At 45.0% G+C, this 18,095-nt stretch overlaps 1 protein-coding gene across 1 annotated transcript in view; it reads left to right on the top strand.

The window, feature by feature from the left end:
- Positions 1-18,095, top strand: part of LOC135551893 (adhesion G protein-coupled receptor B2-like) — a 528,123-nt gene that overhangs the window by 422,852 nt on the left and 87,176 nt on the right. The window contains 4 exon segments of the mRNA XM_064983168.1: positions 11,867-11,970; positions 13,716-13,818; positions 14,237-14,387; positions 17,337-17,406. Of these exon segments, the coding sequence (XP_064839240.1) occupies positions 11,867-11,970; positions 13,716-13,818; positions 14,237-14,387; positions 17,337-17,406 (428 nt within the window).

Genomic DNA, 18,095 nt, shown 5'->3' with positions numbered 1-18,095 from the left:
GTCTGTATAATGCAACCCTCGCATCTGGGAGGCTTTTATTGATAAGATATACACTGAGTGTACAAAACATTAAGATGACCTGCTTTTTCCATGTCACATGCGCTGAATACAACAGGTGTAGACCTTACTGTGACATGCTTACAAGCCCTTAAACAACAATGCAGTTCAAGAAATAGAGTTCCGAAAAAATTTACTAAATAAACTACACTTCTACACTTCATCTACTCTTCAATCAGTGTAGATGAAGGGGAGGAGACAGGTTAAAGAAGGATTTTTAAGCCTTGAGACAATTGAGACATGCATTGTGTATGTGTGCCATTCAGTGGTTGTATGGGCAAGACAAAATATTGAAGTGCCTTGAATGGGGTATGGTAGTGGGTGCCTTGAATGGGGTATGGTAGCAGGTGCCTTTGAACGGGGTATGGTAGCAGGTGCCTTTGAACGGGGTATGGAAGCAGGTGCCTTGAATGGGGTATGGTAGCAGGTGCTTTTGAACGGGGTATGGTAGCAGGTGCCTTTGAACGGGGTATGGTAGTAGGTGCCTTTGAATGGGGTATGGTAGTAGGTGCCTTTGAACGGGGTATGGTAGGAGATGCCTTTGAAAGGGGTATGGTAGTAGATGCCTTTGAACGGGGTATGGTAGTAGATGCCTTTGAACAGGGTATGGTAGTAGGTGCCTTTGAACGGGGTATGGTAGTAGGTGCCTTTGAACGGGGTATGGTAGTAGATGCCTTTGAACGGGGTATGGTAGTAGATGCCTTTGAACGGGGTATGGTAGTAGATGCCTTTGAATGGGGTATGGTAGTAGATGCCATTGAAATGGGTATGGTAGTAGATGCCTTTGAAAGGGGTATGGTAGCAAGTGCCTTTGAATGGGGTATGGTAGTAAGTGCCTTTGAACGGGTTATGGTAGAAGGTGCCTTTGAACGGGGTATGGTGGCAGGTGCCTTTGAACGGGGTATGGTAGCAGGTGCCTTTAAACGGGGTATGGTCACAGGTGTGTTTGAACGGGGTATGGTAGTAGCTGCCTTTGAATGGGGTATGGTAGTAGGTGCCTTTGAATGGGGTATGGTAGTAGGTGCCTTTGAACGGGGTATGGTAGTAGGTGCCTTTGAACGGGATATGGTAGTAGGTGCCTTTGAACGGGGTATGGTAGTAGATGCCTTTGAAAGGGGTATGGTAGTAGATGCCTTTGAACGGGGTATGGTAGTAGATGCCTTTGAACAGGGTATGGTAGTAGGTGCCTTTGAACAGGGTATGGTAGTAGGTACCTTTGAACGGGGTATGGTAGTAGATGCCTTTGAACGGGGTATGGTAGTAGATGCCTTTGAATGGGGTATGGTAGTAGATGCCTTTGAAAGGGGTATGGTAGCAAGTGCCTTTGAAAGGGGTATGGTAGTAAGTGCCTTTGAACGGGTTATGGTAGCAGGTGCCTTTGAACGGGGTATGGTGGCAAGTGCCTTTGAACGGGGTATGGTAGTACGTGCCTTTGAACGGGGTATGGTAGCAGGTGCCTTTGAACGGGGTATGGTAGCAGGTGCCTTTAAACGGGGTATGGTAACAGGTGCCTTTGAGCGGGGTATGGTATTAGCTGCCTTTGAATGGGGTATGGTAGTAGGTGCCTTTGAATGGGGTATGGTAGTAGGTGCCTTTGAACGTGGTATGGTAGTAGCTGCCTTTGAATGGGGTATGGTAGTAGGTGCCTTTGAATGGGGTATGGTAGTAGGTGCCTTTTAACGGGGTATGGTAGTAGATGCCTTTGAAAGGGGTATGGTAGTAGATGCCTTTGAAAGGGGTATGGTAGTAGATGCCTTTGAACGGGGTATGGTAGTAGATGCCTTTGAACGGGGTATGGTAGTAGGTGCCTTTGAACGGGGTATGGTAGTAGGTGCCTTTGAACGGGGTATGGTAGTAGGTGCCTTTGAACGGGGTATGGTGGTTGGTGCCAGGCACAAGACCAACAGAGTTTTATTGGTAGATTTGAGGTGGTGTACTTTAGTTTCACCCATCAGTTTGTTTAGTTTTTTTTTACCCCAAAGCTGGCCTGGTCCTGAACATATAGAATGTTCCTTTTTCCCATTCTTCCAAAAGTAAAAGGGCCGTTCCCAATAGGGACAGGAAATATCCATAATGGTCGTGACCTAAAAGCTGGATCCGTCAACCTCAGACCGCTCTCTGTGCTGTCTGGCCTTCTCCTTTTATGGAATACTATTGACTTTTCTCTTTTCCCAGCATGTGGTCACTAGTGGAATGGGCAAGAATGCCTGGTGACATTTTTGAAATGTGTCCTTAGCTGTTAGCGATATGTCATTCAGGACCATTACACCATTAGCCTAGCGCTGATGCCCTGGAGCTAGAAATCCGTGTGTAGAGTTTATTTCCCAGCTAATGTGGTTAATGGAGAGGACACTTTCACCTTGCTATCAGCTGCCCCAACTCAGCAATGTAGAGTGTGTGTGTGTGTGTGTGTGTGTGTGTGTGTGTGTGTGTGTGTGTGTGTGTGTGTGTGTGTGTGTGTGTGTGTGTGTGTGTGTGTGTGTGTGTGTGTGTGTGTGTGTGTGTGTGTGTGTGTGTGTGTGTGTGTGTGTGCAACATGAATGCAGGCACTGTTCATGCTTGCTTGCGTGGCTGCATGTCTCCACATATGTAGCTACAAATAATATCGGTATTACTCTTTCACTCACTTAACATAACTCAGTTGTCATGTGGTTGCAGTGAACCATCCAAACACACAAAGTGTCACACACATCCACATCCAGACACCCAGGCAGGGTCTGGGTCTTGGAGCAAAGCTTAGAATCCGCAGCCCAGCTTGAGCAGCTTATCCTGGGCCAGAGAGAAGGCGGGCAGGGGGAGGAGGATTAACCACCATGTTTAGTAGAAGAGGGAGGGAGGGAGGGATGAAGGGAGGGATGCAGGGATAGACAGACAGAGAGAGAGATGGAGGGATTTAGAGGCATTGCTTCCATAATAGGCAGTTTACAGTGGAGCCAGGGATCGCCGGTTAATCGTGTTTACTTCCAACAGCTGGAGAGACCAGGGAGAGGAAGAGGGAGAGAGACCAGGGAGAGGGAAAGGAGGGCGAGAGACCAGGGAGGGGGGTGGAGGAGAGGAGGGAGAGAGAGATGCCAGGGAGAGGGAAAGGAGGGCAAGAGACCAGGGGGGGGGGGGTGGAGGAGAGGAGGGAGAGAGACCAGGGAGGGGGGGGTGGAGGAGAGGAGGGCGAGAGACCAGGGAGGGGGGGGTGGAGGAGAGGAGGGAGAGAGAGAGACCAGGGAGAGGGGGAGGAGAGGGAATTGAGAGAAAGAGACCAGGGAGAGTAGGGAGGGGAGAGTTGAGAGGAGAGGAGAGAAGCCTACAATCAGTATCAATGGGAGTTGATTGTGGAGTTTAGTCTGCCTTCCCTCTGGTCCCACTCTCACAGGGATAGTATGTAGTGAGCTATTTACATTATGGATTTGATCTCCTCCATTAAAAGCCACAGAAATAGGGTGAACCATGGAGTAAAACAGACAGATAGGAGAGAAAGAAAGAGAGGGAAACAAGATAGAGGTTGGGAAGCGTATTCAAGGGTTGATCACAATACTGTTTAGAACATTTCTTTTAGGATTGATGCCCAGCTGAGCGTTCTACTCAATGCAGTCTCAATGGGTGCTGAGGATGATATAGTCTAAAATGCATTACTGTGGTTTGAAAGCACATTGACATTTCAAAAGGAGGCAAATGATTTGTAGGAGACGCTTTTGCCGTTGTCATGATGTCTTCAGATGGACTTTAGATGCAGTATAACTTTAGCTACTGTAGCTAGCTAAGATTGAGGGGAGCACTAACATTATCATTGCTAGCTCTTTCTGACAAACCTTACTGCTGTAGCTCATGGCAACATTGTAATTTCTCTAAATAAATTTGACGACATGAAAATGATAGCCACTTTAGCAATGTCATCATATTTCCAGCCCACTGTGGTGTAAATGTGACGAAACAGTCAGAGTTTTTTGGGGCATTAACCATCAGTCAGACATCAATATGCTGCGTCAGTCAGACATCAATATGCTGCGTCAGTCAGATGTCAATATGCTGCGTCAGTCAGACATCAATATACTGCGTCAGTCAGACGTCAATATGCTGCGTCAGTCAGACATCAATATGCTGCGTCAGTCAGACATCAATATGCTGCGTCAGTCAGATGTCAATATGCTGCGTCAGTCAGACGTCAATATGCTGCGTCAGTCAGACATCAATATGCTGCGTCAGTCAGACATCAATATGCTGCGTCAGTCAGATGTCAATATGCTGCGTCAGTCAGACGTCAAAATAAGCTGCGTCAGTCAGACGTCAATATGCTGCATCAGTCAGATGTCAATATGCTGCGTCAGTCAGACATCAATATGCTGCGTCAGTCAGATGTCAATATGCTGCGTCAGTCAGACGTCAATATGCTGCGTCAGTCAGACGTCAATATGCTGCGTCAGTCAGATGTTAATATGCTGCGTCAGTTAGACGTCAATATGCTGCGTCAGTCAGACATCAATATGCTGCGTCAGTCAGACATCAATATGCTGCGTCAGTCAGATGTCAATATGCTGCGTCAGTCAGATGTCAATGTGCTGCGTCAGTCAGACGTCAATATGCTGCGTCAGTCAGATGTCAATATGCTGCGTCAGTCAGACGTCAATATGCTGCGTCAGTCAGATGTCAATATGCTGCGTCAGTCAGATGTCAATATGCTGCGTCAGTCAGACGTCAATATGCTGCGTCAGTCAGATGTCAATATGCTGCGTCAGTCAGATGTCAATATGCGGCGTCAGTCAGACGTCAATATGCGGCGTCAGTCAGACGTCAATATGCTGTGTCAGTCATATGTCAATATGCTGCGTCAGTCAGATGTCAATATGCTGCGTCAGTCAGATGTCAATATGCTGCGTCAGTCAGACGTCAATATGCTGCGTCAGTCAGATGTTAATATGCTGTGTCAGTCAGATGTTAATATGATGTGTCAGTCAGACATCAATATGCTGCGTCAGTCAGATGTCAATATGCTGCGTCAGTCAGACGTCAATATGCTGCGTCAGTCAGACGTCAATATGCTGCGTCAGTCAGACATCAATATGCTGCGTCAGTCAGATGTCAATATGCTGCGTCAGTCAGATGTCAATATGCTGCGTCAGTCAGATGTCAATATGCTGCGTCAGTCAGATGTCAATATGCTGCGTCAGTCAGACGTCAATATGCTGCGTCAGTCAGACGTCAATATGCTGCGTCAGTCAGACATCAATATGCTGTGTCAGTCAGATGTCAATATGCTGTGTCAGTCAGACATCAATATGCTGCGTCAGTCAGATGTCAATATGCTGCGTCAGTCAGATGTCAATATGCTGCGTCAGTCAGATGTCAATATGCTGCGTCAGTCAGATGTCAATATGCTGCGTCAGTCAGATGTCAATATGCTGCGTCAGTCAGACGTCAATATGCTGCGTCAGTCAGACGTCAATATGCTGTGTCAGTCAGATGTTAATATGCTGTGTCAGTCAGATGTTAATATGCTGCGTCAGTCAGACGTCAATATGCTGTGTCAGTCAGACGTCAATATGCTGCGTCAGTCAGACGTCAATATGCTGCGTCAGTCAGATGTCAATATGCTGCATCAGTCAGATGTCAATATGCTGCGTCAGTCAGATGTTAATATGCTGCGTCAGTCAGACATCAATATGCTGCGTCAGTCAGATGTCAATATGCTGCGTCAGTCAGACATCAATATGCTGCGTCAGTCAGATGTCAATATGCTGCGTCAGTCAGATGTCAATATGCTGCGTCAGTCAGGCGTCAATATGCTGTGTCAGTCAGACGTCAATATGCTGCGTCAGTCAGATGTCAATATGCTGCGTCAGTCAGATGTCAATATGCTGCGTCAGTCAGACGTCAATATGCTGCGTCAGTCAGATGTCAATATGCTGCGTCAGTCAGACGTCAATATGCTGCGTCAGTCAGACGTCAATATGCTGCGTCAGTCAGACGTCAATATGCTGCGTCAGTCAGATGTCAATATGCTGCGTCAGTCAGATGTCAATATGCTGCGTCAGTCAGATGTTAATGTGCTGCGTCATCTGTAGAATGTTGATAAGAATGGCAACGACGGAGGTGTATCCATGAATAGAGAGAGAGACAGAGAAGGAGAAATGGATAGAAAAGGTTGATTGGCTGACGAGGAATGATGGAGAGGATGTGAGGAGGAAAATTGCCAGAAGCTCCACCCTTCTGGACGTGTGAAGGACGGATGCATTGAAATGTCTGGTTAATGTGTCTATGTGAATTGTGCCTGTGTGTGGTGTGTGTGTGTCAACATTCAGTCATGGAACCTTAGGAGGATTAGCAGATAAAACAGATCCAGAGACATTGTCATAAACACACACACACACTCACACACACACACACACACACACACACACACACACACACACACACACACACACACACACACACACTGACAAACACACACACGTCCATAGTTAAAGCTGAGTCTTGCCCCTGAGGATGGACCTGCCCTGCATGTTAAGAGTGTCTGTAGCAAGCAGTCTGAAGGACAAACACTCCCCTCTGGGAATGTGTGTGTGTGTGTGTGTGTGTGTGTGTGTGTGTGTGTGTGTGTGTGTGTGTGTGTGTGTGTGTGTGTGTGTGTGTGTGTGTGTGTGTGTGTGTGTGTGTGTTGCAGGCTTGGCTTCATGGTGGGGTTTTGCATTGGCTCATAGTGATAGATAGAGTGCTACCAACCAGCTACAGTATATCATGCTAACCTTCCACCTCATCCCTGCCAATAAAACAACACCACTCTGTGATTACAGTCCTGATGACTTTTATCATTGCCTTTTAATGAGTTCTGATGTCTCCCTGGGATATCGGCGTGTTGATCTCCAGAATTAAGGGATAGTTCACTACAAATTATAGATTACACAAAATGCATCATTATCATCATCACAGTTTTTGCTCTGTACTGAAAGTGCTTGAAAATTTGCTGACGTGTGTGAATTGTTGACGTGTGTGTGAATTGCTGACGTGTGTGAATTTATACGTGTGCTTACTTACATGTGTCAATGCATCTGTGTGTGTGTGTGTGTGTGTGTGTGTGTGTGTGTGTGTGTGTGTGTGTGTGTGTGTGTGTGTGTGTGTGTGTGTGTGTGTGTGTGTGTGTGTGTGTGTGTTTGGCCCATTAGCTAGACCATCACACACACTAAGCTGCAAACAGTCCATATCCTGGACCTGACCCACAACAGAGTAATCAAACAGAATCACTCCTCTTCATTCTCTCTTTTCTATCTACTGATTGCTCCTTTCTCTCTCTGCCTGGTCAATTATTTTCTCTTTGTAAAAGAGAGTTTAGAACTCTCTCTTTCTCTCTCTCTATCTGTCTTTCTCTTCTCTCTCTCTTTTTCTGTTAGTTTTTCATTTTAATTTTTTTTTAAATTGCATTCTAGTTTGCTCTGTTTTTTTGTTGTAAATTCTTTCCAATGTGTCAAGTAATTATCTTTTAGTTTTCTCATGATTTGGTTGGCTGTAATCTAATCTCTCTCTCTCTCTCTCTCTCTCAATTCAATTCACTTTCAATTCAATTCAAGGGGCTTTATTGGCATGGGAAACATGTGTTAACATTGCCAAAGCAAGTAAGGTAGATAATATATAAAGTGAAATAAACAATAGAAATTAACAGTAGACATCACACATACAGAAGTTTCAAAACAATAAAGACATTACAAATGTCATATTATATATATACAGTGTTTTAACAATGTACAAATGGTAAAGGACACAAGATAAAATAAATAAGCATAGATATGGGTTGTATTTACAATGGTGCGTGTTCTTCACTGGTTGCCCTTTTCTCGTGGCAACAGGTCACAAATCTTGCTGCTCTGATGGCACACTGTGGAATTTCACCCAGTAGATATGGGAGTTTTTCAAAATTGGATTTGTTTTCGAATTCTTTGTGGATCTGTGTAATCTGAGGGAAATATGTCTCTCTAATATGGTCATAAATTGGGCAGGGGGTTAGGAAGTGCAGCTCAGTTTCCACCTCATTTTGTGGGCAGTGAGCACATAGCCTGTCTTCTCTTGAGAGCCATGTCTGCCTACGGCGGCCTTTCTCAATAGCAAGGCTATGCTCGCTGAGTCTGTACATAGTCAAAGCTTTCCTTAATTTTGGCTCAGTCACAGTGGTCAGGTATTTTGCCGCTGTGTACTCTCTGTGTAGGGCCAAATAGCATTCTAGTTTGCTCTGTTTTTTTGTTAATTCTTTCCAATGTGTCAAGTAATTATATCTTTTTGCTTTCTCATGATTTGGTTGGGTCTAATTGTGCTGCTGTCCTGGGGCTCTGTAGGGTGTGTTTGTGAACAGAGCCCCAGGACCAGCTTGCTTAGGGGACTCTTCTCCAGGTTCATCTCTCTGTAGGTGATTGCTTTGTTGTGTAAGGTTTGGGAATCGCTTCCTTTTAGGTGGTTATAGAATTTAACAGCTCTCTTCTGGATTTTGATCATTAGTGGGTATCGGCCTAATTCTGCTCTGCATGCATTATTTGGTGTTCTACGTTGTACACGGAGGATATTTTTGCAGAATTCTGCGTGCAGAGTCTCAATTTGGTGTTTGTCCCATTTTGTGAAGTCTTGGTTGGTGTCCCCAGACCTCACAACCATAAACCATTAGCCAGATCCTAATTGGTATGTTGAAATTTATGTTCCTTTTGATGGCATAGAATGCCCTTCTTGCCTTGTCTCTCAGATCGTTCACAGCTTTGTGGAAGTTACCTGTGGCGCTGATGTTTAGGCCAAGGTGTGTATAGTTTTTTGTGTGCTCTAGGGCAACAGTGTCTAGATGGAATTTGTATTTGTGGTCCTGGTGACTGGACCTTTTTTGGAACACCATTATTTTGGTCTTACTGAGATTTACTGTCAGGGCCCAGGTCTGACAGAATCTGTGTATAAGATCTAGGTGCTGCTGTAGGCCCTCCTTGGTTGGTGACAGAAGTACCAGATCATCAGCAAACAGCAGACATTTGACTTCGGATTCTAGTAGGGTGAGGCCGGGTGCTGCAGACTTTTCTAGTGCCCGCGCCAGTTCGTTGATATATATGTTGAAGAGGGTGGGGCTTAAGCTGCATCCCTCTCTAACCCCATAACCCTGTGTGAAGAAATGTGTGTGTTTTTTGCCAATTTTAACCTCACACTTGTTGTTTGTGTACATGGATTTTATGATGTCGTATGTTTTACCCCCAACACCACTTTCCATCAGTTTGTATAGCAGACCCTCATGCCAAATTGAGTCGAAGGCTTTTTTGAAATCAACAAAGCATGAGAAGACTTTGCCTTAATTTTGGTTTGTTTGGTTGTCAATTAGGGTGTGCAGGGTGAATACATGGTCTGTTGTACGGTAATTTTGTAAAAAGCCAATTTGACATTTGCCCAGTACATTGTTTTCATTGAGGAAGTGTACGAGTCTGCTGTTAATGATAATGCAGAGGATTTTCCCAAGGTTACTGTTGACGCATATTCCACGGTAGTTATTGGGGTCAAATTTGTCTCCATTTTTGTGGATTGGGGTGATCAGTCCTTGGTTCCAAATATTGGGGAAGATGCCAGAGCTAAGGATGATGTTAAAGAGTTTTAGTATAGCCAATTGGAATTTGTTGTCTGTATATTTGATCATTTCATTGAGGATACCATCAACACCACAGGCCTTTTTGGGTTGGAGGGTTTTTATTTTGTCTTGTAACTCATTCAATGTAATTGGAGAATCCAGTGGGTTCTGGTAGTCTTTAATAGTTGATTCTATGATCTGTATTTGATCATGTATATGTTTTTGCTCTTTATTCTTTGTTATAGAGCCAAAAAGTTTGGAGAAGTGGTTTACCCATACATCTCCATTTTGGATAGATAATTCTTCGTGTTGTTGTTTGTTTAGTGTTTTCCAATTTTCCCAGAAGTGGTTAGAGTCTATGGATTCTTCAATTACATTGAGCTGATTTCTGACATGCTGTTCCTTCTTTTTCCGTAGTGTATTTCTGTATTGTTTTAGTGATTCACCATAGTGAAGGCGTAGACTCTCTCTCTCTCTCTCTGAGGCTCAAGCTATATACATATTTGTCTGCCAATCTGACTCTAACTCTCTGGATATGAACACAGTACGAACACTAAATTAGTGTCAGACATCATGGGTTACAGCACACTCTCACACTCACACTCCCAGGCCGGACTCTCTCTATCTTTCTCTCTCTTTCTTGTGCTTTTGTCTCTCTTCTTCTCACTTTTTTTCTCTCTCTCTCTCTCTCTCTCTCTCTCTCTCTCTCTCTCTCTCTCTCTCTCTCTCTCTCTCTCTCTCTCTATCTCTCTCTATTCTCTCTCTTCTCTCGACACAGTAAGAAACCATTGAGTTCCAAAACGTCAACCTCATGAAAGCCATTAAAGGCTTAAATAAAACAATTCAATTTAATTCACGTATTTTCCTTTTCAAAGACAGCCTTATTTGTCATGTCTTGTCCAGCTCTTTTTTCATGTTTTTTTATAGGTCACACTCTGCTTTCTCAAAATACTACTTAGCCTATCAGCTAACCATACCGTATAACATGTATACAGTTTACACAACGACAGCTGCAGTGCACTGCAGCACCATCTTCAGGATCTCATTATATAAGTCCCATATGGGCTCTGGTCAAGTGTAGTGCACGATATAGGGAATAGGGTGACATTTGGGACACAACCTAAGTGTTCACATAGAGTAAATAAAGCTCAACAGACAGAGTGTAGACTGTAAAGAGATGAAAGAATGGTCTTAATCAGCTGATCCACTACAGGTCAGATGTATAGTTGTGTTATCCATATTGGACTACGGACAAGAGATCACTCTCAACATCAAAGATCAACAAACTGTGCTTTCCTGACTAGATAGACGTAGACGTACGACACAGACTGTATCCCATTCCTTTAACAGTGCACTACTTTTGACCAGACCCATAGTGCTCATTTGGGATGTGTACATAGAAAGAGTCATAAAATGGAGTCAGCATGTTGGGTGGGACAGATAGGAAGATGTGCAGATGGAGAGAGTGTGAAAATGGAGACAGCATATTAGATGGGACAGGTAGGAAAATGTGCAGATGGAGAGAGTGTGAAAATGGAGACAGCATATTAGATGGGACAGGTAGGAAGATGTGCAGATGGAGAGAGTGTGAAAATGGAGACAGCATATTGGAAGGGACAGGTTGGAAGATGTGCAGATGGAGTGGGTGTGAAAATGGATTCAGCATACTGAATGGGACAGGTTGGAAGATGTGCAGATGGAGTGGGTGTGAAAATGGATTCAGCATATTGAATGGGACAGGTTGGAAGATGTGCAGATGGAGTGGGTGTGAAAATGGATTCAGCATACTGGATGGGACAGGTATGAAGATGTGCAGATGGAGTGGGTGTGAAAATGGATTCAGCATATTGAATGGGACAGGTTGGAAGATGTGCAGATGGAGTGGGTGTGAAAATGGATTCAGCATACTGAATGGGACAGGTTGGAAGATGTGCAGATGGAGTGGGTGTGAAAATGGATTCAGCATATTGAATGGGACAGGTTGGAAGATGTGCAGATGGAGAGAGTGTGAAAATGGATTCAGCATACTGAATGGGACAGGTTGGAAGATGTGCAGATGGAGAGAGTGTGAAAATGGAGTTGATGAATGATCTGTGACTCAGACTATAAGGGCCAGAGACATTTTATTAACCCTCTATTTCTGTACCCCTCCCCTATCCCCCCCTTTCTCTCTCTCTCTCTCTCTCTCTCTCTTTTCTCTCTCTCTCTCTCTCTCTCTCTCTCTCTCTCTCTCTCTCTGTGCAGGAAATGGGTCCATCCAGTATGCCCTCTGTGCCCCTCATGGTGGGCTGTGGGGTCTCCTGCAGCGCTCTGCTTATCCTGTTGCTCATCTATGCTGCCTTCTGGAGGTGAGCAAACACAAACACACACACACACAAACAAACACACACTGTCTCTCACACCGTCACACACAAAAACACCCACTTGCTCTGGAACTCACAACCACACACACACACATACAAACACACAAACAAAAACACACACTTTCTCTGGAACACACACACAAAAAAACATACACTTTCTCTCGAACACACAACCACACACACATGAAAAAAAAACTTTCTCTGGAACACAACTACACATCCCTGCATGGGGCTACACCCCCCGAGTCACTGCCAGTCTTCACAAATCTATTTCTGGGCTGTTAGAGGAGGCCTGTTTCTGCAGACTTTTACCATAAGAGATTAGGCCAGAGGGAGAAAATCCCGGGTTGGCTCGACAGTGGAGCAGTCCACTCCAAAACTCCAATTAGGCCTAATGGAGAACCAATGGGTGAAGGCATAGCCAGACTCTCAGACTGGGGAGATTAACTGTGTGTGAGAGAGGAGGGGGGATATGGAGAGTGACATCAGTGGTAGACAAGGAGGGAGAGAGAGAGATCATGAAGGAGGGACAGAGAGCGAGAGACTGTGATTGAGGGATGTAGAGAGGGGGAGAGAGAGCGACCGTGAAGGAGGGATGATAGAGAGAGAGATTGTGAAGGAAGAACAGAGAGAGAGAGGGAGAGAGAGATTGTGAAGGAGGGATGGAGAGAGAGAGGGAGAGAGAGAGATTGTGAAGGAGGGATGGAGAGAGAGATGGATAGAGAGAGATTGTGAAGGAGGGATGGAGAGAGAGAGGAAGAGAGAGATTGTGAAGGAGGGATGGAGAAAGGAGGAAAGAGAGCGAGAGACTGATGGAGGGATGGAGAGAGGGGGAGAGGGAGAGATTGTGAAGGAGGGATGGAGAGAGAGAGTGAGAGAGAGATTGTGAAGGAGGGATGGAGAAAGGAGGAGAGAGAGCGAGAGACTGTGATGGAGGGATGGAGAGAGGGGGAGAGAGAGCGAGAGACTGTGATGGAGGGATGGAGAGAGAGAGATTGTGAAGGAAGAACGGAGAGAGGGAGAGGGAGAGAGAGAGATTGTGAAGGAAGAACGGGAGAGAGAGGGAGAGAGAGATTGTGAAGGAGGGATGGAGAGAGGGAGAGATTGTGAAGGAAGAACAGAGAGAGGGAGGGAGAGAGAGAGAGATTGTGAAGGAGGGATGGAGAGATTGTGAAGGAAGAATGGAGAGAGAGAGGGAGAGAGAGAGATTGTGAAGGAGGGATGGAGAGATTGTGAAGGAAGAATGGAGAGAGAGAGGGAGAGAGAGATTGTGAAGGAGGGATGGAGAGAGAGAGAGAGAGAAAGACACCAGGAGTGCAACAGCAGGCTGATCCAGAGCAGATGGCAGGTGTCCTAGTGGTTAGAGCCTAGTGGTTAGAGCCTAGTGGTTAGAGCCTAGTGGTTAGAGCCTAGTGGTTAGAGCCTAGTGGTTAGAGCCTAGTGGTTAGAGCCTAGTAGTTAGAGTTTTGGTCCAGTAAAGGTTGCTAGATCGAATCCCTGAGCTAAACAAGGCAGTTAACCCACTGTTCCTAGACCGTCATTGTAAATAAGAATTTGTTCTTTACTGACTTGCCTAGTTAAAGAAAGGTCAAATTAAAATGAACATCTTCAGGAAAGGAATCAGTCCATCAGTTCAACTTCATCGCTTCACATTTTGTTTCCCCTCTTTCCTCTTTCCTTCTTTCTCTTCTTCTTTTCATTCTTTCTGCATCTTTCTCTTTGTCTCTCAGGTATATTCGTTCAGAGAGGTCTATCATCTTGGTCAATTTTTGTCTCTCCATCCTGGCCTCCAACATCTTGATACTGGTTGGACAGTCCCAGACACTCAGCAAGGTGAGAACAGGACACACACACACGCACACACACACACACACACACACACACACACACACACACACACACACACACACACACACACACACACACACACAAACACACACACACGCAAACTTGCACGCACGCACACACACTGGCCATCAGTTCAGTTACAGTCATGTTACACAATGTACTGTTGTTTATCTATTCTAGTAGATTATTTTGAAGAGCCTCAATCAGGTGTCAAAATTATTTTAGGTAGATTACTACTCACCTCTGTTCTGTCAACTGTTGTTGATGATTATCACTCCTCCCTTCTCATTCCTTTATCTGTTTCTTCTTTCCTACACCTTCATCACTGTCTGTCACTGTCACTATCCCTCTCCCTCACCATCTATCTCTTGTTCTCTCTCCCCCACTCCCTCTCTCTCTACAGGGCCTGTGTACTGTGACTGCTGCTTTCCTTCATTTCTTCTTCTTGGCATCATTCTGCTGGGTACTGACAGAGGCGTGGCAGTCTTACCTGGCTGTGATTGGCAAGATGAGGACACGCCTCATACGCAAACGCTTCCTGTGCCTGGGCTGGGGTAGGTACACACACACACAGGCATGCACAAACATAAAAACAGACGCACACACATAAACCCACACAAACATATCTCAACCATACAGGGTCTCCATACTGGAATAAAGGTGAAAGTTCACAATAACTTCCATCTTCCCATCCACATACATTAGGTGGGGAAATGATTCTGATCATTTTAATTCTGCCACACTGTACAGTCAATCAGTGTCCTGTTGAATGCGTCTCCTGTACAACAACCTCATTCCTTGCTAAAGGAGATGACAGAGGATAAGAAATGCTATTGGATAACATCTCCTCTGACAGATGCAAGATCCAGGGAGATAGAACCTAGCAATTACAAGCAATGGAATCCCTGTTCTTATCCCTTATCCATCCACCTATCTGATCCATTAAGTCACTGATGCCCTTAGCGGATATAGAGTCCCAAATGACATCTTATTCCCTATTTAGTACACGATATTTGACAATATTCCATATTTAGTGCACTACTTTTGACCAGGGGGTTCTGGTCAAATGTAGTGAGCTAAATTAGGAATAGGGTGACATTTGGGATTTTGCCATAGCAATAGAAAACATGAAACGGTATTAAAGGGAGGGAGGGAGGGAGGGAGGGAGGGAGGGAGGGAGGGAGGGAGGGAGGGAGGGAGGGAGGGAGGGAGGGAGGGAGGGAGGGAGGGAGGGAGGGAGGGAGGGAGGGAGGGAGGTGAGAACAACTTATCAGGGATACGTCCCTAGATGTTGCAATTTTAACTCGAATACTGATCGAAATCAGTCACCATGACAACAGCAGATTGTGCAGAGTCGTGAGGGAGTGTGTGTGATGTGTGTTTGTGTTTGAAAAGGCATCATATTTATGTAACGTTAGCACCCCACCCAGCCACACCACATCTTTTTGTAATGTGTGATTTTCTAATTGCAGTTCATTTGCTGCCATTGTCACAGCTTTGTTAATTACATTAATATTTTAGTCAAACTTATTACGGACCCAGCATAATTTTTTGACACACACACAAACACTTTCTCTATCTCACTCACAAACATATGCGCATGCACAAACACACACATACACACACACACACACACACACACACACACACACACACACACACACACACACACACACACACACACACACACACACACACACACACACACACTGGTTCAAGGAAGCACAATGCATCACAGAAGAAAATCCTCTTGTCGTAGAGTGAGATGAAAACAGCAGCCACTGGACAGGGACCCTACGGGGTATGTTAACCAAGGCTGTAATACCCTTAGTAGTGAACTCTGATCCTTACTAGGCCTACTTATCCTGCCTCGGGCTAGTCCCTGTTACATCCCTAGATACATCCATTAACTAAGAGAGAGTGACGAGAGGAGGTAAGTCCCCATTATGTCCATGTGTTTTTCAGTCACACGTTACATGTCCGAGTTAAATTACAATACATTTTCTTGGTCTAACTGAATTTCAATGTTGTAAAATAGCACATTGTGTTGATGTATTGTCAAGAGGATACATATATTCTCTTGCTGATATATATTTGTTCTTCTATCATCCTCTCTTCCTACCATCCTCTCCTTCTATCATCCTCTCCATCATCCTCTCATCTTATCATCCTCTCTCCCCATCATCCTCTCTCCCCATCATCCTCTCTCCCTATCATCATCCTATCTCCCCCTATCATCCTTTCCTCTTATCATCCTCTCCTTTAATCATCCTCTCATCTTATCATCCTCTCTCCCCATCATCCTCTCTCCCTATCATCATCCTATCTCCCCCTATCATCCTTTCCTCTTATCATCCTCTCCTTTAATCATCCTCTCATCTTATTATCCTCTCTCCCCATCATCCTCTCTCCCTATCATCCTCTCCTATCATCCTCTCTCCCCATCATCCTCTCTCCCTATCATCCTCTCTCCCTATCATCCTCTCCTCTCTCCCTATCATCCTCTCCTCCTTTCATCCTCTCCCCCTATCATCCTCTCTCCCCATCATCCTCTCCTCCTATCATCCTCTCTCCCTATCATCCTCTCTCCCCATCATCCTCTCCTCCTATCATCCTCTCTCCCCATCATCCTCTCCTCCTATCATCCTCTCTCCCTATCATCCTCTCTCCCCATCATCCTCTCCTCCTATCATCCTCTCTCCCCATCATCCTCTCCTCCTATCATCCTCTCTCCCATCATTCTCTCTCCCCATCATCCTCTCCTCCTATCATCCTCTCCTCCTATCATCCTCTCCTCCTATCATCCTCTCTCCCCATCATCCTCTCCTCCTATCATCCTCTCTCCCATCATTCTCTCTCCCTATCATCCTCTCCTCCTTTCATCCTCTCCCCCTATCATCCTCTCTCCCCATCATCCTCTCTCCCTATCATCCTCTCTCCCCATCATCCTCTCCTCCTATCATCCTCTCTCCCTATCATCCTCTCTCCCTATCATTCTCTCTCCCTATCATCCTATATCCCTATCATCCTCTCTCCCCATCACCCTCTCTTCCTCTCATCCTCTCTACCTGCCGCTTGTATTTCTATTATTTATCTTTTTCCTGTGTATGTCTCTCTCTCTCTTTCTTTCTCTCCCTTCTTCCTTCTCTCTTGCTTCCTCTCTCCCTCCCTCGCTCCTGCTCCCGCTTCCCTCTCTCTCTCTCTCTCTCTCTTTCTCTCTCTCACTCACTCACTCAATCAATCACTCACTCTTTCTTTCTTTCTTTCTCTCTCTCTCACTTCCAATCTTTCTTTCTTTCTCTCTCTCTCTCTCTCTCTCTCTCTCTCTCTCTCTCTCTCTCTCTCTCTCTCTCTCTCTCTCTCTCTCTCTCTCTCTCTCTCTCTCTCTCTCTCTCTCTCTCTCTCTCTCTCTCAATGCAATCAATATCAATGAGCTTTATTGGCATGGGAAACATATGTGAAATAGATAATAGATAATACATCTCTCTCTCTTTCTCTCTTAGGTCTCCCAGCCCTGGTGGTTGCTGTGTCAGTAGGTTTCACTAGAGCCAGAGGTTACGGTACACCCAGCTAGTGAGTACACACTGTCACCGTTCAATGGTAACTGAGAATTAACATGCATGTATATATACACCTATTGATTATAGAAGAATATAACTTCCAAATGCCCCATTAGCTTAGTTCAGCTGTCGTACCCCATCAGAACACAATGTTTGTTAACAATGTAAATGTAAACAAACTGTAGGCTGTATAGCCTCAAACCACGGTTAAAACCATACTTTTGATATCATGGTCAGTCCTTGCATCCATAGCTCTGTCTATGAATTTGAGAGTGGTTACGGATACACACACACCACACACAAATAGACTGCAGCTGTAAACTTCTAACTCTTCACATACAGTATTTTAAAGAGCAAAGGGAAGAGGCTTTTTACAGCCCGAGCAGACGAACCTGCATGACCTTTCATTGGATCTAGACCAAGGACTTGAACTCCACTGTACAAAAACTCCCACGTTTCCATTTACCCTGCACTTTAGAGACTCAAAGATCAAGGATATCAACAAGTTGTGTATGGTCATGTGATTTGCAGTGCACTTTGGGTCATACATACAGTGCCTTCAGAAAGTTTACACCTCTTGACTTTTTCCACATGTTGTTGTGTTACAGACGGAATCAAAAATGTCCTAGACTGGCCTACACTGCTCTACACTGGCCTACACTGGCCTAACCCATAATGTCAAAGTGGAATTATGTTTTTACA

Source organism: Oncorhynchus masou, chromosome 13 (assembly GCF_036934945.1).
Source record: "Oncorhynchus masou masou isolate Uvic2021 chromosome 13, UVic_Omas_1.1, whole genome shotgun sequence".
NCBI classification, from domain to species: Eukaryota; Metazoa; Chordata; class Actinopteri; order Salmoniformes; family Salmonidae; genus Oncorhynchus; species Oncorhynchus masou.
The sequence above is the reverse complement of the archived record's forward strand: the minus strand, read 5'-3'. Positions and strand labels throughout refer to the sequence as shown.